The following is a 26,377-nucleotide window of genomic DNA, read 5'->3' on the forward strand; positions in this document are numbered from 1 at the left end:
ATCGACAGATTATTGATACTGACAGACTATCGATACACGTCAACTATAGATTGTTTATGGATGGTGGACTAAAGTTACTTATCAGCAACGGCTCGGGACCGTGCGCGGGTTGCACCCGGAGCGATACTTTACAATTAAAATAACGAAATTAACTCCATTTAGAATTTGAATTATAACTGTTAACCCTAACAGGCTTACTCAATATTTTACTCTCGATTGTAGGTACAATCCTAGTCGCGAGTGCCATCTACTCCTACCTATGGCGCCGTCTCCTCACCTATATGTCCGTGTAGTGCATGTGGCATATATGCTATAGCTGGTAAAACTAAGTCAGTTGTAAAATGTAATACGCACGCACACTCTGTTAATTTTTTAGAGCTTTTCACCAGTAATTCTGATATTTATGTGTAGTGCATATAGTATAAATCCAACCAACTTCCAACGATATTAACTCTTCCATTTTCAATTTTAATTACGACTGTTTGCCCTTTACCGCGTATAAGGACGTATATTGTACCCGTGCCTTTTGTTGACCCGTAAAGGCACAGCATACTTTTCTGCTTTACCCAAAAGTTGACTGGTAGAGAATGCTTCTAGCGTTAAGTCCGCATTTCGTACCAACTTTTATGGAATAATAAGTACTTTATAATCTGTAGTAGGTACAATTATTAATGTATATGTATTACTGCGTAGCGCAATCTTAATTATGAGTGTTTGTCCTATACCACAAATAAGGACATGTATTTTGACCCGTGCCTTTTGTTGACCCGTGTGCATACTTTATACTCTGAAGTAGGTACAATTCTGTCTATAATTGCGTACGGCAATCCTAGTCGCGAGTGAGTTGCCGCCGTAGCTCGGCGCGTGGTCGTGCAGCGGGCGCGTGCACGCGACGTCACGCCACCACGCCTGCACATCCGTGTAGTGCACATCCAATCCACTCCCAACGAAATTAACTCCTCATTAGAATTTTAACTATAACAGTTCATCTTATACCGCGTGTAAAGAAGTATTTTGACATGTGCCTTTTGTTGACCCCAGTAGGCATTCGCGCTGTAGTATGTAGAATTCTGTCAATAACAGCGTACGGTAATCCCAGTGGCGTGGTATCTACGGCGCGCGGTCGTGCAGCGGTCGCGCGCGCGGCGTGTCGGCGCGCCAGGCGGAGCGCGTGCAGGCGTTGTCGCGCCACCACGCCTGCACGTCCGTGTAGTGCGCGCTGCGCTGCCGCCGCGCGCTCGCGTGCACCATCGCGCACACGCGGCAGAAGAAGTACGTGTTTATGAACTCGCCGGTGCCCTGCGAGCAATACATGTTATTTTATTATCTACCTTTTTACAATATACATTAGAGTAGTAGACGAGTAGTTTCTAATACCTTCGAAAATACAGATTTGGTGCGAGTTTTCTCTATTCGTAACTCAAACCCCTAATTAAGTTTTCCCTATATAACACTGTATGGTGAAGGGGTTGCTTCTCGGTCGATCAGTTCAGTCGATCGCGGCAAGGGAAACAATTCGAAACTTTCGAAAAGTATTTTTTATAAAATTGCAATAGCAGACGAACCAGCAGTCCACCTGATGTTAAATGGCTACTGCCGCCCATGGACATCTGTAATGAACCCCAAATAGGATAAGATATTCCTACCTAAGATTGGCCACTGATACGCCGCTACCCCTGAGGACTAAGCTGGAACGCTTCGGAAAAGTATGGTTCCCTTACTATTCCATTCAAACTAGAATACAGCAGCGCTGAACACGCTATTATAAGGCAGAAATAGGTGTGGCAATGGTGCCACCGAAGTCGAAACACAAAAATTTCTAATAGGTTCGAAGATACAGAATTGGGGCGAGTATTCTCTATTCATAACTCATTACCCCCAAATTAAGTTACCCCTATGTACACTGTATAGTGCAGAGGTTGCTTATCGGTCGATCACTTCAGTCGATCGCGGAAAGGAAAACAAATCGTTGACCTGTCTTTCGCCGACAATAGACATAAACAGAAACTTTAGAAAAGTCTTTTATCGGTAACCAAAATTCCTAGAGGGGCGGCAAAATAAATGTACAATTGGGTTGATCGTACAGTCCAATTAGTAAATGTTAGATCTCGGGTACTATAAAGATGGCCATCCGTGATATTGTACATAGGTGCTACAAAAATTTGTTTAAGCTATTTTCCTTTTATTTTATCATCCAAAGTCAAATATAGAATTTTCAAAGTAATAAATTATGTGTTACATAAGTGCGCACAACTTAATTCCATAAAAAAATATGTGTTACAGTTATGCGCGTAACTTCGCCCCAACTAAAAATATACTCAGATGCTTCCAAATGCATTAATCCATCCATCCATCCATCAGCCTTTTGAGGTCCACTGCTGGACATAGGCCTCCCCTAATTGGCGCCATTCCAACCTGTCCCGTGCCCTTATGACGTATCAACTTTGAAAAACCTACAACAGACATCTTACCTTCCACTTGAAGTACGAGTTGTAGAGATTGTCATCATCATCCAAACGTCGTAGATACGCAGCGAGCTCCTCAGCGCCGGCGAACTCGTCGACGTGCACGTACGAGTTGTGCGGCGCCACCGCCGCGTACTCCGGCGCGCGCGCGCCCATCACCACCGGCAACACGTCGTGCCTGCAAGCGGACATCGATATGTGAAACAACGATTGACGTGTCATGCCTGCTAGTGGACGCGAGTTTATGATGCGCCCGATTGGCCACGTCGTGCCTGCAAGTAGACATCGATATGTGAAACATCGATTGGCATGTCATGCCTGCTATAGTTGGGCCATTACAAACGTGCGACCTGATTCATAAAACATGATGTCAAAGGAATGAGACAATGTCGCACAACTCGTTATAGATAAAGGGATGTCGTTCGGACGCAGGTAGTTATAAACGACTTGGTCGTAACTAACTATATTAATTTAAGTTGTATAACATTCAATATATTGTTTTAAAGCAGGTATTAGAAATACCTCCTAAAAATATTTTGTATTATTTCCTTTACCTTTCCTTGATTACCTGCTATTGATTACGACAAATCTCTTTGTTGTTACACACATGCATCCGATATGCCTATAAGGGTGAACGAGAGGTCTGATAAAAATGATTTATGCCTCAGTTCGCACGATCGTAATGGCCCAACTATAGTGGACACGATTTTGTTATGAGACCGATTGGCGTGTAATCGCAGTGAAATCGATTTGTATTTTGTGACCTCCCCTCGTCGTCACGGGTCTACTCCCTTGTGCGTAGTAAAACTAATGATATTTTATACCATTATGTCAATGAGTAAAACAACTATAGTTCGACCAATGACGTCGGACTATTTACATTTTACACCTATAATTGGCGTTGGCCTTGTTTGGTAGATTGAGAATGCCAGCCATATATTAGTAAAGATTACTCACTCCTAACAAGAAAATGTAACCAGTTTTGACAATTGTTATATTAAAAAATGTAGTTTTTAGATCATTTATGATATTTCTCCGCACTTTTTCTTCGATTTCGTGTTTTTGCACCACTTAACTGCGCATGTCGGCATTGTTCCGCGTAAATTACACCATGATAGCCATTAAATGGCTGACTTACATATGATCGGCTTAACATAGAACCCCTAAATTTTATAAATTCCGTTACACATGTCCATGGGCGGTAGTGACCGCTTACCATCAGGCGAACTACATTGCTCGTATATTACTTTAATCTTATGAAATTAAAAAAAAAACAATTCTGAAGTAGTTATATCGCGTTACAGACACTCATATTTTAATAATAGGCATATCTATAGCTATGGATAGTAAGTAACGTGTTACGCTTCGCCAGACGTAATGATAATGAGATAAACGACGAAAATAATGTTGAAAATAAGGTTCATTGAATTGTAAACAAATACAATATGTAAATAATATAAATGTATATTAATTATTACTTCGTTATCACAGGCCGTTTTTATGAAACAGATAATAGAATAGATACGTCAATGTTTTTATACGGTCAGTGCGTGTGGTCTTTAGGAGTACGTAATTATAAGCGGGATATAGGAAATACAGCGTGTGATATCATTTTATTGTAAAAAAAATATTTTATGTGATTTTCTTCGTAACAGGATAAGCGATATCCGAAAAATACGTAGTTTTAGCAATAGTTGGTAATTCTAGTTAACTCAATGATATGACTTTTTATATCAATGAGTTAACTTCTATCGCAAGTCTAATAATGTTTCTAAGAGAAATGTATTCATAAATTATCAAATACATTTTTTTCATTAATACTTCAGAGTAGCGACTCTTTCACCACTGTAGATAACAAATGATTTTCAAATAGTTAAGTAGATTTTGTTATTGATAGCTAAGAAATTAATAATAATCTTAAATCCAGTCAACATTCAAACCAAAAAAAAAACGAAATCCAAATGGTTCATTCGTTTAGGAGTTACGATGCCACAAACAGAAAGACGTATAATAATAATACTTATAATATCCCTTGATATGCGCCAGGAGTTAAATAATTAAAAACTTTTACCAAATATCAAATTTCTATTAACGTAAGGGGTTTGGCTACGATGAGTCAGTCAGACTGCGGGGACATTATCGTATATACATTATCAATGGTACATACATTTATTTACACTATTAAAAACTAGGTGTGCAACCTGACTTGACTATTTTATAGCGGAAGTGTGATAGAAGACTGTGTAAAAAGTAGTAACGACGTAAATTCAGTTAAATTATTTTAAGTACCAAAATATTTCACTTAATTAATTAGTATTATTTGTTACCATGAAGCAGTTTCTGCCTATTGGTGGATTTTGGTTGACTGTCATATAAGGCGACCATTTTAGTCCCCAGGAGTCGACATCTGTGATTAGTAGAATTCCTGTTCTATATGAAGTTGGTTACTGATGGCCTTAGGCGGCAATGACCATTTGCCATCTGGTGAACTGTTTTTTTTATATAATATAGGAGTAGCAGATGAGCATGCAGTCCACGATGGTAAGTGGCTACTGCCGCTCATGGACATCTGTAATCAACCCCAGATAGGGTTAGATATTCCTACCTGAAGTAAGCCACAGATGCGCCGCTACCCCTGACGACTAAGCTGGAACGCCTCGGATATGTATGTCTCCCTTACCACACCCTTCAAACCAGAACACAGCAGCGCTTAACACCTATTTCTGCCTTATAACAGAGGCAGAAATAGGTGTGGCGGTTGTGCCGCCGGAGTCGAATAACAATGGGGTCTACCACTTTTCAAATCAATGCTTGTTTTCTTCAAAACTTAATCTTAAAATATCAAATTTACTTACTGCAAACCATTGACAAAGAATTTCTCGGTGATATAATCCCGACAATTAGAATTTTCGAACGCGAGGTAGAACTTGTAGTCTCTATCCAACATTTCGAGGCAGTTGGGGTCCGCACGTGGGCAGTGATGGGAGCCGCAAGCCCCGTAGATGTCCACGGGAATGAACTTGGCGAGTTGGCGGGCGTACTGTAAGCGACGGTTGCGAGCGTGGCAGTTTGATACGAACCACGCTACCTGGAAATATTTTAATCAAAAATTAGTTAAATAGGTATTGATGGATTTGCATGCAAGGTTGATATAGAATTTTCGAATTATGTGTTACATATGGGCGCAAAACTTCGTTGCATATTAAGAAATATGTGTACGGCGCCCAAGCTCCTGGACTACTACTGGACTTCAAATATTGGCAGCTACTTTGCACATAAGCTCATTTTTTTAAATTACCATTTAATTAAATCATTGTTGAGATACGTATATGGGTACCTCCTATAAGTTTTGATACAATTTTAATTAGGATTGGTTTAACGGATTTAACATATGAGCTGTCATTGGATTTGTCTAATTGTAGGAATGACATAGGCTTCATTACATCCCTTTTCTCCAGTTAATTATTTTTAAGCACTTAGGCTTTTTATCTTTTTAATACCTTTTTTTTTAACGAGGGGGAAACCTTCAAGAGGTACCCGACGACGTGGGAGCGACGCCGGGTTATGTGGGATTTTTACCGCACTAAAACCCCCCCGGTGGCCGTCCTCATCGCTTGTTGGAGAACTCCGGGATCTCCGACGGAACACAACCGGAATCCTCCAATCGCGATGCCCCGGTCGGGCTCTGCCCTGGGAGAGCAGTTTTCGCTTCTCTCAAATCATCTGGTGTTCATGACGGTATGCGACCATACATACCGCCGTCCTTCCCGGGATCGCTTACCGGGCGGTTCGAGTTCCCACTCTTGCCGCCCGCAACCCCGGAAGCCCCTTTTAGTCGCCTCCTACGACAGGCAGGGGATACCGTAACCTTATTCTAGTCCCGGAACTACAGGGACAATCTTTTTAATACCTAACATACAAAAACATCGCAAGCCCTACTTAAGAATAACAAGCATACCTACCTACCAAAAAATTAAAATGAAAAATATTTCCGTTTCAAGGTTACACACATTGTTTCACTATTGTCATATCCAACTCTTTTGTTCACTAACCAGACGTAATAGTGAGACAATGAAAGTCATACACAGTTTTAAGCAGGTGAAGTTCGGTATTTCAAAAACAATTTACATTTTAAAGTTACCGTTTCATATTTGGTCTGTTATAGATCTGTCGACATCTATTTAGAATAGTTTTACCACTTATAATTAATTTGAAATATAAGTACCTATATTAGCGGATCCAGAATTTTTGTTTAGCTGACCTGGCTGAAGGTAGACTTGGATGGTGGAAAAATAATATCTTCCTATTTCCGATGATTTAAAAGGAGGTGTTTGGGGAGGGGGAGAAAGATTTCGGACGATGATTTTCCCTTCAAAGTAGAAAGTACTACGGGGCACACCTTACAAAACTAAGGGACCTTTAGTTCCTTTAGTTAGTTAGTCTGATTTAGTTCGTCTTTTGTTGCTTTTTCTAAAGACTGGCATGATCTTAATAATATATCTCAGAGTGTGTGTTTTAGGTGCTTCCAAAGTAAGGAGGCTACGACCTTTATAATACCTAAGACCGATACAAGTATAATAAAAATACCTTTTTAGTTTTATTTGCCGCATAATTCCTGTCCAGTTCCTTTTCAGTGATCAGTGGGTCGTGGTAAAACCATCGCTCGTATGGCGCGACGATGTCGGAGTCGCGGCGGTACGTGGCCGTCCAGTTGAACACGTCCAAAGAAGACGGTCGGAGAGAAGCGGTGTGGTATGGACACTCCAAGTAGTAGAGGATCCAGATCTGAATACAAATGTGTATTTTTTTGCAGAGATAAGTATAGATATCTCACCGCCTTGTAATTGAAGGAAGTCATTAAATGGCTTAAACGGCTGACAATGTGTCAGCCATTTAATGGCTATTATGGTGTAATTTACGCGGAACAATATACCGACATGTACAATTAAGTGGTGCAAAAGCACGAAATCGAAGAAAAAGTGTCGTTTCATTCGAAAATGATCTAAAAACTACATTTTTTTAATATTTTTAAAGACGAAAGTAGATGATAGTGACAATTTCAATTGCCAATTCTGGTTACATTTTCTTGTAAGGAGTGAGTGATCTTTACTTGTTAATCTATGTTTTTTATATAATATTGGAGTAGCAGATGAGCATGCATACCTGATGGCCATTGCCGCCCATGGGCATCTGTAACCAACCCCAGATAGGATTAGATATTCCTACCTGAGGTCTGCCACAATTACGCCGCTACCCATGAGGACTAAGCTGGAACGCCTCGTAATATTATGTTTCCCTTACCACACCCTTCAAATCAGAACAGAGCAATTTAATTTAGTAATAGGTAGAAGATAGGTAGAATCCTCCGTGGTATGACTCCGGCGGCACCACCGTCACATGTATTTCTGCCTAATAACAGCAGTGTTAAGCGTTGCTGTGTTCCTGTTTGTAGGATTTGGTAAGGCTGATATACCTTTTCCGTGGCATTTGAGCTTAGACCTCAGCGACGCGTCGGTAGCGGACCTCATGTGGCTGGTCTTGTCTGGGGTTGATTGCAGATATCCAAGGGCGGATGTAGCTACTTAACAACAATGTGTATTTAATTGCCAATATACTCTGAGATAGATTACGTCATGCTATGACATTTTTTTTCTTTCTCTTTATTAAGGAGCTTAATCGCGTTGCGATTATGTCACTCCGTAGTATGATTACAAAGTAGTTACAAACAAAATAACGTCTAAAAAACGTAACCTGACAAATTTGACAATTCGTATAGTTTGATTAACAATTTTATACTTTGAGAATGGGGATTGGCCAAAATAATATTACAATCAGCAAAGTCTTTTAAAATATACTGACACTTTTCTGTACGGAAGGCGGCGTTACGGACACATTCCAACAAGACGTGCATTAAGTCCTCTGGTACACCGCAATGGTCGCAGTTTGGTGATGAGACTTTCCTCATTAGGTATGCAAATTTTCTTGATGGAATATGTCTAGAACGAAGCTTCATAAACGTTACAGTGTCCTTTCTTGACAGATTAACATTATCGAACCATGGGGATACAGGAGGATGTGGCTGAACAGTCTTGGACCAAATACCCTTTTCTTTTGATGCTATGACATGAAATGTGCAAATTAGGTTTTATTATAGTTGAATATACTTATAATTAGCTAGTTTTGTCTTTTTAGCAGATAAATTCTATTTATCTATTTTAAAATAGGTGCTAGGTAAAACTTTTAACAGGTTTGTATTTCACCTTATCTTATAAGTAATGTTCACATTACCACTAACAGTATGCTACATTTACATAATGTAGATACCTAGTTTTTTTAACAAGGTACATACATATACTAAAAAAAACGATAATGTAATTATTGAGTAAAATAAAGAAGGGAGTAATGAAATTAAATTAATTTTAAAACGCGATAAAACAGCCAATATTAAGTACCTACTACTTTGATATTTAAAATCATTAGACTGAAAGTTGAAGTTACACTCAATAATCACATATTAATTAAGCCATACAAAATGTAATGTCAATAAACAGTTATGATTTATCCTGGATTTTCCATTTTTTTTTTGTAAAGAAAGCGATGGCAACTCTACTTGCTACTAATGGACTGCTTTTGCTTTCAATTTAAGTTTATAAGATTTAATTATAAATTATTAAAAAAAAGAATTATTAAAAGCAAAGAAAAGAAATTATTAAAAGAAAGAATTAAAAAAAAGAAGATCATTTATAAATATAAGAGTAGCTACCTGATTAGCCGGTCTTTTGACATTAAAAGGCGTGTGATGATCCTTAAACAGGATAGCATCGGCGGTGCCGGCGTCCCTCGAGTCCGCGGTGAGCGAGCAGCGGTCCACGGGGCACTTGTTCCTGATGAACTCGGTGCGACCCCCCGACACACCCCATGCGCCCAGACCGTTAGCGAGGAGTATCTTCTTTATCGGTATGTCCTCATCTTTCGGTAAAGTGTACATTAGCTGTTCGAAGATTCTGTAACAGATCGAAATTATGTTTTGGGTGCAATCCTTTTTCATATCCGCCTCCTGGGTTTAGTTCACCTTAATACAATACAACACGTATACTTACTTATTTAGTTACTTACAAGCTTTTACCCGTGCCTTCGCTATCGGTCCGTTTTGATCTTCCCTTAGGAAACGATTCATTTTTCGGGATAAAATGTACCCTATGACCTTTTCATAATTAAATTGCATGACATTTTTGTACAGGTAAGGCGTGTAAGTGTGGTAAACAAAAAACAAACTTACATTCGCATTTATAATATTACTTAGAAAGAAAGAAAGAAAGAAACATTTTTATTCAGATAAATTGCAACACAAAATAAATATAACGGAAAGACAAAAAAAAATAACATAAAAGGAAGTAAGGATTGTAGTTAGTTCACTTTGTAAAAAATATACGTACCTATCTTCGCCAGGGGCATCTTCTGGGAAGATTTTAGCGTGAGGGTCGTGGCGCAAGGGGCGGCGCTCGCCCCCGGTGATGAACCACGGCCGCTTGTACGCCTCGTCGCCGTCGCGGGCGATCACCTCCTCCGTATCACTTATTGAGTTCTGAAATTTTAGTGTTCGTCTTACGTTACACTCCGTGTATTGTGTAGGTACGTTTTAAGCTTCCGTAACCAAAGGGTAAAAACGGAACCCTGTACTAAGACTTCGCTGTCTGGCCGTTTGACATCTCTCATCTCGTATATCGTAACTCTGGAACCGTAATAGATAGATGCTTAAAATGTGTAATGGTAGCAGCTATAACAATATCTTCAAAATAACCCCATACAAGTATTTAAAATATTTAAAAAAAAGAACCCCATACAAGTATTTAAAATATTTAATAATAAAATCCCCTCATGCATTTACCTCTTAAAATGTAGCTGATAAACCTTGCTCAACTTTGCGGATGATAAAATATGTATAAAATACATGTTACAACAAAATAATTAACTACTATTTTCCTCGTGAGAATTCGCGGCAATTTACTTAGTGTATCAGTTTTTTTTATAATATAGTAGTATCAAACGAGCATTCAGTCCATCTATCCCTAAAGGTAAGATATCCTAGTTAATTGTATCAGGCGTTACTTAGCGGAAATCCATGCTATTAAGTTAAGATTAAAAACTACTTCGCAACAATCCACTACAAATAGGTATGTATGATGGTATATATTTTACATACTGCATGGTTTAAAATATATACCATCATACATATTTGTAACGGATTGTTGCGAAGTAGTTTTTAATCTTAACTTAATAGTCTTAGATAAGTATAGATATTTCACCGCCTTAAAGGAAGCCATTAAATGGCTTAAACGGCTAACAATATGTCAGCCATTTAATGGCTGTCATGGTGTAATTTAGGTACGCCGAACAATGCCGACATGCGCAGTAAAAGGTGCAAGAACACGAAATCGAAGGAAAAGTGCGGAGAAATATCGTTTCATTCATAAAAAATCTAAAACCTAAATTTTTTTAATATTTTTCAAACACGAAAATAGATGACAGTGACAATTTCAATTGTCAAAACTGGTTACATTTTCTTGTTAGGAGTGAGTAATCTTTACAAATCTATGTTAATAGTAAGTGTAGGCGACGCACTATTTGCTTATTTATTTTATTATTTTAGCGCAGAAATTTTTAATATATATTTCTTTTAATACGTTCTTATGTATATTGTTTTTTCTATGTCATTGCTTCCTTTAAACGTTGTCATTAAATTTTCATCGGTACTTCTGGCTTTTCTTATTAATGTTCCTAAAATTCCACTAAACCCTACGTTTGTACATGCCTATCACCTATAGAAAGGTATCGTAAAAGGTGGTTACTTGAAGATAGGAGGCTTCAGGCGGCGGCGGCGGCGCGGAGGGCGTCCGCGCGGGTGCGGCGGTGGGCGGCGGGCGCGGCAGCAGCAGCAGCGCCAGCGCGGTCAGCACCAGCGGCAGCAGCAGCGCCGCGCGCCGCAACGCCCGCGCCGCGCGCGCCCACATCCCTCAGCGCGGCAGGACCGCGAGCACACGGCTTTTTCTCTCGACCATTCTATATCCGCGGCATTACCGTAAATTTCACATCTGGAAGAAACATGTTACTGTGTTAGGCGGCGTTTGGCGTCAGGGCTTCGGTGACCTTGCGGGCCACTTTTCAGAAACAGCTTGGGCGGCAGATTAAGGGACAGAATTTTAAAGAAGAGAACCTTTATGTCAGATATTATGAGCTGGTCATTTTCCCTAACAGACATCCACTTTTTCGCTGAAAATTAGAGAGAAACATTTCAGAAAATTACAGAAGAACATATCTTAGAAACTCATGTTGTCTTGACGACCAATTATTTTAACTAATTCCTTATAAGAACCGTGAATTAAACTTCCGTCTCATGTGGCATGAACTCCCGCTACGTCACTGAATAAACATTCATTATGACTTGCTTCAGTGATGAAGGATAACATCGTGAGGAAACCTAAACGTCTGAGGTTCCTTAAAAAAGCCATACCTATTTTTGCCTTAAAGAAGTCCACCAATGCAAATGTAACCCGTGGCCAGCAGTGTAACAGCAATAGGACAACATAGGCAACAGCCACTGAACGTTTTCTTTGAAAAATAAAGATACCTAAATCCTTGGCAAAACTGATGTTAAGAACTGCCACATTTTGGTTTACGACATTACTGTCGTGTATTATTACAATAAAATTTTCGTTTGTATCAGCTCGATGGCATTACATTACTATGGTAAACAGGTAATTATCATTTGGAACTTGAAAATTTAGAATAGAGTATGATAAATTTGGTCCAAATATCCAACAGTCATGAAAATTACTCCATATGCTTTCAGGCTTTCCGCAATCATTTAATTCAAACTACGGTAGCCAAGATGAAATGTTTTCGAGTATTGTTGTAGAGTGACGAGTTGACGACGCAATAATACTGGTGTTTTTCTTTTCAAGAACTTTTGTTTACAGAAATTACAGAATACGGTTTTTATGAGTACTTTTCCTGTTCGCACTCGACTTAACGACTTTAAACTTAACGCTCGCAATATGAAATGATTTAAAATGGCAAAGTTTCAAGACTTTACATTTGGTCCATGTTTTATGTCCATTGTTCTTTACAAAATTTATCTATTGCCACCTAAATACCTATTACCACCTCCTCCTCCTCCTGGCAAATTGATTCCTTGCAGGTATATTAAACCAGTTATTTGCTCAAAATATATAAATTACTACACTGTTTACTAATAATATTAACGGTAACAGACCTAAGTACCTACCTACTACCTACGTCTATTGATTGGAGAAATAAAAGTGGATAAATGCAAGTTTCTGATAAAGTAGGTACCTATGGATAGTTCCTTTCTATATATGAATGCCTAACATCCAAGGGTGATGGACATCGTGAATCTTTTCCTTAAGTCCAAAAGAGGGCTATGACAAGAAGACCGTGCTATGGCAGTTTACTTAACAGTCTAAAACAGTTGTTTTAATGTAGCCACGGACTTTGTGCTTTAATATTTGTACATATTATGTGCTACGTTCATATATAAGTTTAGTTCGCGCCAAATTGGTAGTCCGTTAATCTGAAGTTGTTGCGAGCAGGTATAGTCATACAATTTACTATGGCGACGCTATTCATTTCTATATTCAGAGCGGACTATCAGTTTTACGCGGACAATATCTACATATTACCAATCAATGCTTATCACTATAAACACTGATTAAAAGTAATACAGACGAGTCATTATCAATTCAAGTTTTTTTTAGATTCTTCCCGCTTCAGTTGATAAAGACTTACCTAGATTTAAATCGAAGTTTATGTGCGTATGTGATTGATATGTCTTACATTTGAACTAATTTAAGAAGATTAGATTAAATAACAATAAATCTTAACCTATAAAAATAAAAAAAATACTTCATTTTAATTGTCTATTAATGACATTACATTTTTTATTTTAATTTTCGGGTCCAGGCTTAGATACCTTTAGTTTCTCGGATATTAACTATTTATTACAAATATTATTATTAATTTATGATATTTAGCGTGCGTCTTTCAAACCTCGTCTGTCAAACCTCGGGCCTTTCCTTATTTAAATCCACTAAATTAATTTAGTAGCGAAACAAGAAAAACACATTACCTATAACGTTAATTAACATTGAAAATAGAAACATTAGAATCATTATAACTAGCATTAACTTCAATACGGAATGAGACCTACAGGGGCAATTGTTCATTGTTATATAGTTTGAAATAAATTGGATATTATTTCATTTACTATTGTACAAGAGTAATTTTACTAGCTGTTTGTGTTACAGATGTTTAATAGAGATGTTTAGAGTAGTTCAATTCAGAATAGGATTGGACCTAAATAGGTAGCTACATGCAAATAGCTATATTATATCGCTGGTTCCTACTAACAATACAACTGAGGTGCATAGATTAGTAAAGATCACTCACTCCTAACAAGAAAATGTACCCAGTTTTGAGAATTGAAATAGTTGCGTAAAAAAGTTTTGCCACGTCTCCGTGCTAAAATGTCCCTAAAATATTTGAAATAATTATTTATTTAATATGTAAATAACGCAGTATTAGTTATTTATTCTTAATTTTTCTCTAAAAATGTTTTTATTTGTCAAGAATTCAAAAAAAGAACTTACTAATAAGCCGTTTGTGGCTTCATTCAATTTCAAGGCGGCGAAGTATCTTTACTAATCTATGCTGAGGTGCTAAAGTCTTGAAGTATTTTTGAATATGGCTTAAGAATTTATATACCACTTAAATTCATATGTCTACTTATATAAATATAATAAACCTATTCTAAATTAGCGTATTAGATACACGCGGAAAACTGTGCATATTTGTTTTTATAGCTAAAACAAATCTTTCTCCTTTAACAACATAAAAACCGCGATGCTTTCTAATATGTTATGTTGTTTCTGTTATGTTGTATGGGTGTACGAACTTTGTTATATCTATTAGGAGCCTGATATGTTTGTAGTCGCTAATATAGGTTACCGTTCTGTCACAATCCACATGAAGATGCTAAAAGTTGACGTGCATAACAGTTCTCTTTTACCTAGATAAGTTTGTTAATACAGTTATAAAAAAGACCGTATTGTTAAGATACAAAATACCTACCTATTTAATGATATCATAATAGGAAATAATGTCTATAAATAAATAGAATATTTTTCAGTACATCTATTGCAATAACAATTATCTTCGAAAAACACTGGTATAAAAGATAAACGGGTATAAATTGTTACCTGAAAAAAGAAAATGAAGTTCTACCTATATTCTATAATAGTACATTACAATACGAGGACGAAAAATTTTTTTCTGACAAGTGTGAGTTTCACACGAGAATCACACGAGTCAGAAAAACATTTTTCGTCCGCGTGTTGTATAAAATTTTATATTACGGGGTCGGAAATTGGGGTTTTGCGCACGCGAAGCGTGCGTAAAACGTCAATTTACGCACGCCGTGATATAAAAAAATTTAAACAATGCAGAATGAACCATGCAATGTATTATGTAATAAACATAGTCGATACCTTAGTTATAGTGTTATAAGAGAATAAAACATGTTAAATAATTAATCTATAATTTATTATTATATAGATGTTCCAATTCTGAAGATTTCAGGCATATCCAAAGTATGTCTAAATAAAATAATATTATAATGATCAATAAAGGTAGGACAACACCCATTTTAATACATAGTGAACATACAATATCGATACAAATTAGGTAAACAAACAGTAACGTTTTAAATGGAAAGCTGGAATGTTTCCAGGTCCGATTGAACAATGGCCGTAACTAACTACTGTTTGCACAAATGTACTATTTTATAAATTACTAGTAACGCCCCGCGGGTTCAGATATGCAAGGATTGTAACATGATTTTACATAATCTAAAAACTTCTTTAGTCTTCATCAATCTTCTATTTCAAAAGTTTTTTTTTTGACCGACGGACCTCACAGTACAGATTACGAAGGTTTTTAAATCACTTCATGATAGGTTATACAACAACACGGACTAGAATACCCCCGGGAGTCCCGGGACTAGAATAGGGCTACGGTATCTCCTGCCTGTCGTAAGATCTCAAAGGGGGCTTCCGGGGTTGCGGGCGACAAGACTGGGAGCTCGAAATGCTCGGCCAGCAACCTCGGGAAGGACGGCGGTATGTGTGGTCGCATACCGTCGTGCACATCAGACGGAGTGGCGAGAGTCAAAATACTCACCTGGGATGAGCCCGACGGGACAACGCGGTAAGACGACTCCGGTTGCGTTCCTTTGGAGATCCCGGAGTTCTCTACGCAGCGTCGAGGACGGCCACAGGAGGGGTTTTAGTGCGGTAAGAATCCCACATAACCCCGTGTCGTTCCCATGGCGTAGGGTAGGGTTATATTACAAAATCAGATAAAGAAAAACGTGTCTTCACAAATCCAAACCGCAAATCAGCATTGAGCAATGACATATAAAAGTAAAAGTACCTAAAATGTATTAAATTTACTGAGGAATAAAGGATTCGTTATTAAATCTAATACCGCTAAATTCATAAGATTTAATAATTTATTAGTATTGTATACCTAATACTTAGAGATACATAGACCATAGATTAATAAATTAACGAATTTGCCTGGGTCGGCCTGATGCCGAAATAAATATTATTTTGTGGACTATATCCTCGTAAAATTAAACAAAAAAGCCCTCATAATATTGTCATGTGTGTCTATCACTCTGGTGGCACTCCATCCATAGGTACCTACACGTAACATGCACTTAAGTGTGTGGAGATTCTTTCCCTAAGTACCTACTTAGGTGTTAAAACTAATATAAATAACTTTTTAAAGTCAATATATCCGTCTTTGAGGACATAAACCGTTCGCCCTGCTGTAAACATTTGGATTAGAATATTCAGACATATTCGTAATATATGGGAAATAGTTTTAAAAATATTTGTATTTTGTACCTAAATAAACTATAAAAATTGCATCTCACTGGAAATCTTGTTGAGAACTTAGTAGGTAGATATAAATAAGAAATTTGCCATCGATATGTTTGCTTCAATTAGTTGTACTATTGTGTCATTGTAGACTTTGCATCCTATTTTTTACAATTTTCAGTTCAGCAACAGCATAAATAGCGAAAATTTGTATGAAATAAAAGTTATTTTTATAGCCGATAAAATGAAGGTTTTCCTAATTACTTTAATATGCATGGTGAAAGACGCACTTGCACGCTTTGATTAATTTCGCCATTGTTTTTTTACGCAAACGCTACTTCGATCACTAATAAGAACAGAAACGCTACAATTTTTCTTTATACAACATATGAATATTGTTTTTATTAAAAACATTTAATTTATCTTGTCTTGAATTTTAAACCAGTTAACCCCAGCAATTGCAATTTTGCCTACCCGTTTGAATAGAATGATAAACCTACATTAAGTTTAGTGACATCATATTCTAAATCCAATATGGCGGGCGCTTTTAGGCGGACCAATGATTTTCTATGCACCTTATATGGTGTAGGTACCAAATAAAAGATTTTTTTACATAAGCACGAAAACAAAATTAAGTACCTACTAGAATCTTCTAATATAGATTTATTGTATGGATCACATCATATCAAAAGAAAACTAATTTATATAATGGGTACAGTATAAATTACGAGTAAACCATTTAATTTTAATCAGTACTATACAATGGTGTTGATAATGGCTTTCACGGATAAGGGTTTCAGCAGTATATCGACGTGCCTATTGCAACACCGACCTTGAAGCTGAATAAAATACACAGAACGTTTAACTGCCGACAATACGTTATGTTGACATTTTATTTTTTTATTGCAGCGTTATAGTACTACATAATTTTTACGGTTAACAGATATGTTGAGGCAGAGGTTCTCAAAATTATTTCGCATGTCGCTGTCGCTCACCTTTGCAATGAATTATTTTCTAGTGTCTGCCAAAAAACGGCTAAATACTTTTCTATCTGAATATGTAGGTATGTATATGAAATGAGTCAGGGGAAAAAAGGATCTTCTATTATAGAAGAATAGAAGATTATTTGCCTAGGAAATGAAATAGGCAAAGCAAAAGTCGACGATGACCACATTTGGTCTATATAGAAAAACAAAAATTAGTGATTTCATTGAAGCATTTTAGGAGAGGATCTAAAATGCTTCAATGAAATCATTTAAATTTAAACGAATTGAAATACCAGTTTTATTTCTCTGTAGGGTTGGTATTTCACTGCGATTGGATCCGGTCGCTATACCTCAATCTTCCTGATAAGTGTCATGTTGTTTACGAGACTTGAGACATGCAAGAGTAAAAGCAAAATTTTCATATTCTTGCTCGATCTACTTGTGAACAATGAAGACACAAACGTGAGTAACACTTCATAGGCGAATAACACCCAATTTTCTTTGGGTCTTTCATTGTCTTATGTAGTCCTTCAGAACCCATAAAAGGAGGCGTTATCGCCTACTTTGGGAAAGACTGGATTAAGGGGTATACGCAAGGTTGGTCTTTATGATCGGTGTTCTGTGTCGTTTATCTATTTTTACGCCTGGGCTGTTAACGATTATTCCAATTGCGAATGTAGTCGTTTTATCACATTATGTATTTTGAGTTCATTGTGTAATTTAGAAACGGTGATTATCATTGCTTACATTTTTTGTGGGACAATTGTCCAGGTTTTATCGGACTTATAATGTAAAATCTGGATAGGGTATATATAAAGTCTAAATTACTTTACGAGATAACGGTATGTTATTTAGATAGATTTTGCGACATTGATCATTAAAAACAAACACAACAGTCAATAAGAGTAATAATGTAACGAAATCTACGATGGATTATGTGGTTAATTTACAAATATAATATTTTTATTAAACTAATTTTATTTATTTATTGGTATAAATGTCTACATTATGTTTATCTATGTTGTTTATTTAGATTGTACCTATATTTGACATAATAATTCGAGAGTCTCTTAAAAAGAGGCATTGTCAATGACACTTCTGTCGGTAATAAGAGAGAGTGGCAAGATGGGGAACTTAAGGTTTAACATCAATAAAATCTCAATTTATAAAGATGAAATAAATGATGATGATGAGAAAAAAATACGAATTATATACATAATGTAAAGTAATAGTACTACAAGCTACAATTTAACGCAAGTTGTAGGTGCTACACAGTGCGTAATTATATGGTGGCAGGATTGGCAAAAAAAAGACGGGCCACAGGCCCGAGATAGTAGATGATCCCAGTATAGGACGACCTTCACCGAGCTGGTTAATGGATGAAACGTTTTTTTTTATATCAAATTAAATATGTAAAAAGTATACTGAAAATGGGTTGACTAAAAATTTCTGTCCAGAATATGATTAATTTTTTTTTTTCTTAAACATTTCACTGGCTTTATTAATGGAAAAATGACATACTAATCGAAAGTATGAAGCCTATACAGGGTGAATTTTTCAAACGGGCCTTCAGGGCCAAATCCGAAAGTATAAGGATTAGCGAAAAATGTTGAAAGGAGTTACGAGGCCGATTTTGATAAAAACTAAAACTGCATCATTACTTTTTTAAAATAACTTTTTCCCTAGCCGGGAATCGAACGAGTTCATTTTGAAAAAAATTACACCCTCTATATTATTCCACTATCTGATAGTGTTGCTTATAAGGATCAAAATCTGGGAAGTAATGATAAATGACAAACTAAAGAAAAATACTCAATTTAAAATCCTAAAAACGGCGGTAATTTATTTGCCAATGCATTACTTTCTCGTACTAAGCCGTATGTCACGGTTATAACTTATAACATCGAATAATTAGTTGATTAACCAACAAATTCTTCAATGGTATGACTTATGTATGTTTCTAAAGAATTATACATAAATCATTTGTTATGTATAATCCTTAAGGATTAGTATGGCAATGTATGGAAAAATATGTATTTTCTTCAAAATTATCCTTTTCCTTTAATTTGTTACATAACATTACTTCCCAGAATTTGATCCTTATAAGCGACACTATGAGATAGTGGAATAATATAGAGGGTGTAATTTTTTTCAAAATGAACTCGTTCGATTCCCGGCTAAGCAAAAAGATATTTTAAAAAACTAATAATGAAGTTTTAGTTTTTATCAAAATCGGCCTCGTAAGTCCTTTCAACATTTTTCGCTAATCCTTATAGTTTTGGATTTGGCCCTGAAGGCCCGTTTGAAGAATTCACCCTGTAATTGCAAACGTAAGGTTGACTATTTTTTCCTGTCACAGTCCTTGGGTAGGCCAACTTGTTTACCTGTCTATACCCGCTTACCCAAGGGTTGTGACAGGAAAAGAATAGTCAACCTAACATTTGCATATTCTATAGGCTTCATACTTTAAATTGGTATGTAATTTGACCATAAACCAGATCAGTGAAATATTTAAGAATAATATATTTCTTTTTATTGTAAGAAATTATATTCTGGGCTGTCATTTTTTGACAACCCATTTGCAATAATAAACAAACGCTTTCTACACTCACAGCCCCATACTAGAATTCCCTGTATCGTGGGTGCCATGGACACACACAGAGACAAATACACAAACACCCAGACCCAGAAATAGAAACCTTAATTCATCATTTAGATTTCTGTCTGGCCGGGGACCGAATCCGGGACCCTCTGCGCGTCAGACCGATATGGTGACCGCTCCGCCCCGTGGGTCGTCAGGGTAGCGGTTTAAAGGAGAACCTTTAAAGAAATAAATGGAAGATCCTAGAACCCTTTGTGGTTCGACTCCGGCGGTACCACCGCCACACCTATTTCTGCAGTAATAACAGCAGTGTTAGGTTAGCTGCTGTGTTCCGTTTTGAAGGGTGTGGTAAGAGAGACATACTTTTCCGAGGCGTTCCAGCTTAGTATTCAGGGGTTGCGGCGCATCTGTGGCCGACCTCAGGTAGGAATATCTAATTCTATCTGGGGTTGAATTCTATCAGGTGGACTGCATGCTCGTCTGCTACTCCAATGTAAAAAAAATAAACTTGCGTAACCATAAGTGTTTGAAGGTCTAGTACTACTTATGGATATTACACGTAAAAATGCTATGACCAGCCTTTTAATAATTTTTTATCGATTAGATAACGGACTGTTACGATAGAACGGCATATTATGGTCGTAGATTGGATCGTAGGTACTTATGACTAACTCATAAATATCTATCTTGGTAATAAACATTGATAAGTAAATAATAATGAATAATTTGTCACAGTGATATTAATATAATCATAATTAGGCAACTACAAAATAAGTCTGTCATCTCTTAGCTAGCTACGATAGTTTGTAGCCACAAGTTAATATTTTGCGTAAAATTATTATATTTTATACCGCGCTTTTAGATGCTTGACCTGTATTTATGTATGTAACGGAATCTTTGAACTCGGTTTTTGCCCACTTTGAACGGTCCGATTAATTGAAAAATTTGAACAATTATCAAGAACCGATGACAATACACGATTTTAATAATTTTATCCCATTCTCCTAATCAGGATCGTCAGGATTAACGATTATCCTCGAGCGATTTTAGCGTGGTTTGTAGTTTTTAAATTATAATTATTTCTTCTTTACTACCTATTTTGTTTTAATTAGTAAGTCCGCCACATGTAGCATCAATAGTACATGGGTACGTAAGAAAAATAAACGATGAATTCTAGTTTACGATTCGGGAGATTACAAATGTGGGGCAGTTCATTTGTTTTTGCCTATGTTCAGCTTGTTTGTAGCAATGTGCGGCTGGTGACAGATCAACGCGCGATAAACAGTGAAAGCCAGACATTCCATACAATGGCCAGCGGGATTTATATTATCCACCGCTGTATATTTTCAATTATTCCTATACTAGTAATATTTCAACTGGGCTTGCATTATCTTAAATGTGCATTTTCCTTTCGGTTGTCATTTATAATTACTTTCCAGGAGTTGATCTCTTTAACTTGTGACACTATCTAATGGTGAAAATACATAATACACAACGTGTTTTTTAATGAATTTTGATCCTGGCAGATAAATAAATTGTTGTTTCCATAATATATTACAGTATTTGTATGTGTACAGACAGTATTTTATCGTACATATTTGTTATTCCTGATACTTTCGGAATTAGCCCACCACGCCCGATAGAAATTTTCGCCCGGTACTTCTAGATTTACTCTCGGCCCTACTCATGTGTAGCATATACCTCCTTACCAGTAAAAACAGCAGGTATTTATTATACAATGCTCTACTTTCTACGTTCCGCCAAAATCGGGTCAGCCGTTTTTTAGATTAGTTCGAACAAAAAGATTTATGTGCTGTCGATTAAGAATAGGACCCTTCTTTATATCCCATCACTGATGTAGACACCGCCTAAGACATGTCAAAGTACTAAGAATATAAAATGAAGAATGAGAAGAAATATTGTTTTCTAGATCCTAGAATATTATTATTAAGTACATTAAGTACTTAATGTAAAACATGTGTACGTGTTGTATGGATTACTACATTTACTACAAAAATGCCAGTATCCCATTAAAACCAAAAAATTGGGTGCGTGTAATAGGTAGATTATCCTTTACGGGCTTTTACGGGGCTTAAATTTTATAAGACGTCACTTAACATACCTAAGTTAGTATGATAGATAGGTAAGTAGTTTTATGCTTAAGTTTAATGTTGCTTCTGTGTTACCTCCTTAAGCCAATAAGGCATAGGAAGAATGGGAAAGAATTAATGACAAATTACTTATTTCAAAAATAAACATATTGATTTTTCAATACATTTAAGTTGGGTGATGAATGTCGGTGTCATTTCACACACAACTATAAACAGCTATAGAATGGCAGGAGAATGTTGTTATAGAATCGTAAACATAAGGTCCGTATGTGAATAAGACAACGAATACCATACCAACATTTAGCACAAGTGAAATATTTTATATCGCTTTTTATTCAACAAATTAATTGGAATGAAAAAAATTATAGGACGGTAATATCAATAATTACTTCCGAAATTGTGAAAGATAACTGAAAAATAATTATTGATTAATTTTCTTCATATTAGGTAAGTAATATTTAAATTAATTGAATATTAATAACTTATATTACTTTAAAAAATTTGTGTTCAATTGTGTCATAGTGAGGTTATTGCAAAATTTGTTTTGTTTTTTATTCTAATTTAAAATATTTTTTTCGTACGACGTGGTACGTAATCCGCACTAGCGGACGTTGTGACGATAAAACAGGAAAATGACGATTAATAACAACGAAACGAATAGTAGACGTGTAACAGTCCTTACATTATTTGGATTTACTGAAAACAAAAAATATTTGTGTATCATAATGATTTATTCGGAATAAACAACGGACTTACCTATTATACGAATGTTGCGCGACTCAGATTTGGTGATAAGAAAATGAATTTTGCCAGCACAAATTAAAATGAAATATTTCACACTGGGAACGGATTAATCACAGCGATGTAAGTCACAATATTTCAGTGAGGTTGTCGGGTGTGTGCGCGGTGCACGTTTTCTGTATATACGAGATGCGTCGATAGCGGAGGCGCGCGTTCGGCGCGTTTCGCGGTGTGTTATTGGCGGCAGGGCGGCTTGCGCGCGCAATTCCCGCCGCGCAGCCGTCGCCTGCCGCATATCCACACTGCATTGGCGATGCTCTATATGACGTATTCTGCGAAAAATAGCACCTGTGTGAAATTGTGAACCGAGCGCATAATAAAATCATGTTGCAAGCAAAACGACGTTGTTACCTCAACATTAACATTGAACTTTCTCACAAATAAAACCCATAATCTACTTAAGCATTTGGTCGATATTTTTTGTAGCTTACACCTGTACTTAGGTACACCAATTCATTTTAGGAATTAAAGGTTGATTGACGATAAACATAATCATATGGGGAATTTATAAATGCATAAATGATTGTTATCTTATAACAATAACTATGGCTACGTTACATGTCGAATATACTCAACTGAAGCACCTGAAACATGGTATCTACGTGATCATTAACATAGACACCCTTGAGTTGAACAACGAATATCCATTAGAAAAACTACTACCTAATGTGCTTTTGCTAAAGATCGGTGCGACTGTTTAATAGTTTGATATTCCACGAATTGCGGTCACTTTATATTTTGTTTTCATAGTAGACCTTGTCTCCGCTATTTCAATAACAAAATTAGGTTTTTGTATTTATTTTCAATATACCTACTCCATTCTTTCTTTTCTTCGATGTTTTCCCTTGCGTTCGGATGGATTGACCTCTTACAATGTGCCAGTTCAATTGTTTGTCTTAAGTGTGGGAGTGTTTTAAATACTTCGCACTTGCCCTATTTCCCTGTCTAATGGGTTACAGACGATTATTGATTTATGTATACTTCATAACAAACAATATTATACATCAGTGTTAATTTAAAGGTGGTAGAATCCGCAGCGTATCGACTCAGTTGGGTCTTCCACACGTATTTTTGTCGTATAAAGTGCTACTGTGGTGTGGTTTGAGGGGACTGGTAAAGTAGAGAAACTCACAAGGCATTTTAAGTTAGTCTTCAGGACTAGTCACTCATGTGTGCCCGACTGGACCTTAATCCTATTTTCGGCTAGTACAGATAGATGGGCACCAGTGAATACTTAACATCTGGTAGATTTTAAGCTCAATAGTATCAATCAAAAGTTATATATCCCCTAATAATGTAAAACATTGAAATACTAACATATCCAATTACCAGAGGGCGTAGTTGTGATAATAATAACGAACAATATAGGGGGTCTGGAAAGATCGATCTGTGATTCAGTGGTCATGTGGCGCAGAGTTCCTCAGTGGAAGGATGTTTACATTACCTTAATAATAATAATAATAATTAACATAATCTTCTGGTAGGGTTTAAAAATTTCATCGTTGACTTATAATTAGTTCGTTCGTTACTACGTAACACAGAAGTAACGCGAAGGCATACAGGTATTGGAACGTACCTATTTTCTCCAATGCACTCCAAGTCATTTGCTCCAACGGACGTTAAATATGTTTGAGGAAATTTTAATATTTCGGTGCGCACGGTAAGAAAGCTGTGGAATGTCTTTTAGGCATCAAAGATAACAAAAAATGAATAATATCAGTGCAGGAGCTGCAATTACCGCCAAAATATGTTGCTTACTATGCGTAGAAACCTAGTCAGGTGTGATTTGTTCTACCATATAATAATATTTACAACCAGTGACATTATACGAGTACATATTTGCCGCTAGTAGGCTATTAACATTTTGCCGACCCTAGCGACAATTTTTTTGTCGCAAGTCAGCGGAGAGTGAGATGTTCTTTGGATAGCCCCATTGTATTATTGTGTTAATATTTTACAATCATACCAATTACGAAAGAAATGCGCTAAATCTGCCGCCCTCAGCCTACAGGTAAATCTGCTGCTATTTATAACAAGAACGGTGCTAATTAAATGATTTTATAAGTACTCATGAACAACAAGTCTCCTACTGTTTTCAACAAGCCGCGGATTTTATTACCATTTCTATATCAACAATCTTAATTATGCATCGGTATCGAATCGATTAATCGCATATCTAATCTTTGTAGTTTACCGATAAAATTAATGAAACAGGCAGGAATTTCTTAATAATTTACTCATTCGCAGATCTAATGAAAAAAGGAATCAGTTTTAATGTTTTGTTGTATAACAAAACATTAAAACAATACATTACATCATAAAAACAACACCTACACAGGTGCTATAGGTACAGCTGTAACACGAAGTACCCATATACAATTATATTTGTTAATTTTTATGTCCATTTAATTCAAATATCGTAATAAAATATACATAGAAGATATTAATGTCATCTCATTTTAGGGCTTGGTGATTTAGTAGGTTTTCGACTTATTTCGGAGACTGGATTTGTCCCTGTAGTCCCGGGACTAGAATAGGGCTACGGTATCCCCTGCCTATCGTAAGAGGCGACTAAAAGGGGGCTTCCGGGGTTGCGGGCGGCAAAATTGGGAGGTCGAGCCGTCCAGCAAGCAACTCCGGGAAGGGCGGCGGTGTGTGTAGTCGCATACCGTCGTAAACATCAGACGGTGTGACGAGCCCTGAAGCTCACCTAGGTTGAGCCCGAAGGGGCAACGCGTTCAGAGGACTCAAGTTGCGTTCCGTAGGAGATCCCGGAGTCCTCTTGGCAACGAAGAGGACGGCTACCAGGGGGGTTTTAGTGCGGTAAGAATTCCACATAACCCTGTGTCGCTCCCACGGCACCTTTTGACGGTTCCCCCTCGTAAACAAAAAAAAAAGGTACTTATAATATTGTCCCTGTAGTTAGTAGTCCCCGGGACCAGAATAGAGCTACAGTATCTTCTGCTTGTCGTAAGAGGCGACATCGGACGTGTACATTGGACGGTGTGGTGACTTAATCTCACTTGGGCGGAGCCTGACGGGGAAGTGCGCTGAGAGGACTCCGGTTGCGTTCCTTTGGAGATCCCGGAGTCCTCTACGCAGCGCTGAGGACGATCACTGGGGTTTTAGTGCGATAAAAATCCCACATAATCCAGTGTCGCTCCCCGGCACCGGGTACCTTTCGAAGGTTTCCCCCTCGAGAAGAAAATTTCGACTTATTTCGGATTATTACAATATATAGTTTTTTTGCTATCAATTACTGCGAAAGCCTACATTCGACTGGGTTGGTTGAACTGCCATCGAAACAAAGAAGGTGGATCCGCCAGTAATTGCTCCTGACAATTGATATTTGAGATGACATGTTAATTACCTTGTCATTAATTAACAGATAGTTAATAAAAAAATGTTGCTTTTGGTAACACGCTTCCTGAATTTGGAGGTGGTTTGGAGTATC

General features: G+C 37.0%; 1 protein-coding gene across 1 annotated transcript; it reads right to left on the reverse strand.

The window, feature by feature from the left end:
• Positions 1 to 899: 899 nt before the first annotated feature.
• Positions 900 to 23,451, reverse strand: FucTA (glycoprotein 3-alpha-L-fucosyltransferase A). Its single transcript, XM_073076946.1, has 8 exons — positions 22,879 to 23,451; positions 11,315 to 11,557; positions 9,902 to 10,050; positions 9,229 to 9,469; positions 7,053 to 7,250; positions 5,321 to 5,553; positions 2,472 to 2,643; positions 900 to 1,299 (listed from the first exon to the last, which is right to left on the reverse strand). The coding sequence occupies exons 2-8, from the start codon at positions 11,474 to 11,476 to the stop codon at positions 1,111 to 1,113; spliced, it is 1,344 nt and encodes a 447-aa protein (XP_072933047.1). The 5' UTR covers positions 11,477 to 11,557; positions 22,879 to 23,451; the 3' UTR covers positions 900 to 1,110.
• Positions 23,452 to 26,377: the final 2,926 nt, after the last annotated feature.

The sequence above is a fragment of the Epargyreus clarus genome, unplaced genomic scaffold (assembly GCF_041222505.1).
Source record: "Epargyreus clarus isolate Ecla_fem2 unplaced genomic scaffold, WU_Ecla_fem_2.2 ptg000010l, whole genome shotgun sequence".
NCBI classification, from domain to species: Eukaryota; Metazoa; Arthropoda; class Insecta; order Lepidoptera; family Hesperiidae; genus Epargyreus; species Epargyreus clarus.

What these genes read in the sequence shown, in the direction of transcription:
- FucTA (XM_073076946.1), bottom strand. Translation starts at nt 11,476, where the DNA reads ATGTGGGCGCGCGCGGCGCGGGCGTTGCGGCGCGCGGCGCTGCTGCTG. An exon ending in TCAAAAGACCGGCTAATCAG is followed by an intron (nt 7,251 to 9,228) that starts GTAGCTACTCTT and finishes ATTTGTATTCAG; the next exon opens with ATCTGGATCCTCTACTACTT. An exon ending in CGGCAAATAAAACTAAAAAG is followed by an intron (nt 5,554 to 7,052) that starts GTATTTTTATTA and finishes AAATATTTCCAG; the next exon opens with GTAGCGTGGTTCGTATCAAA.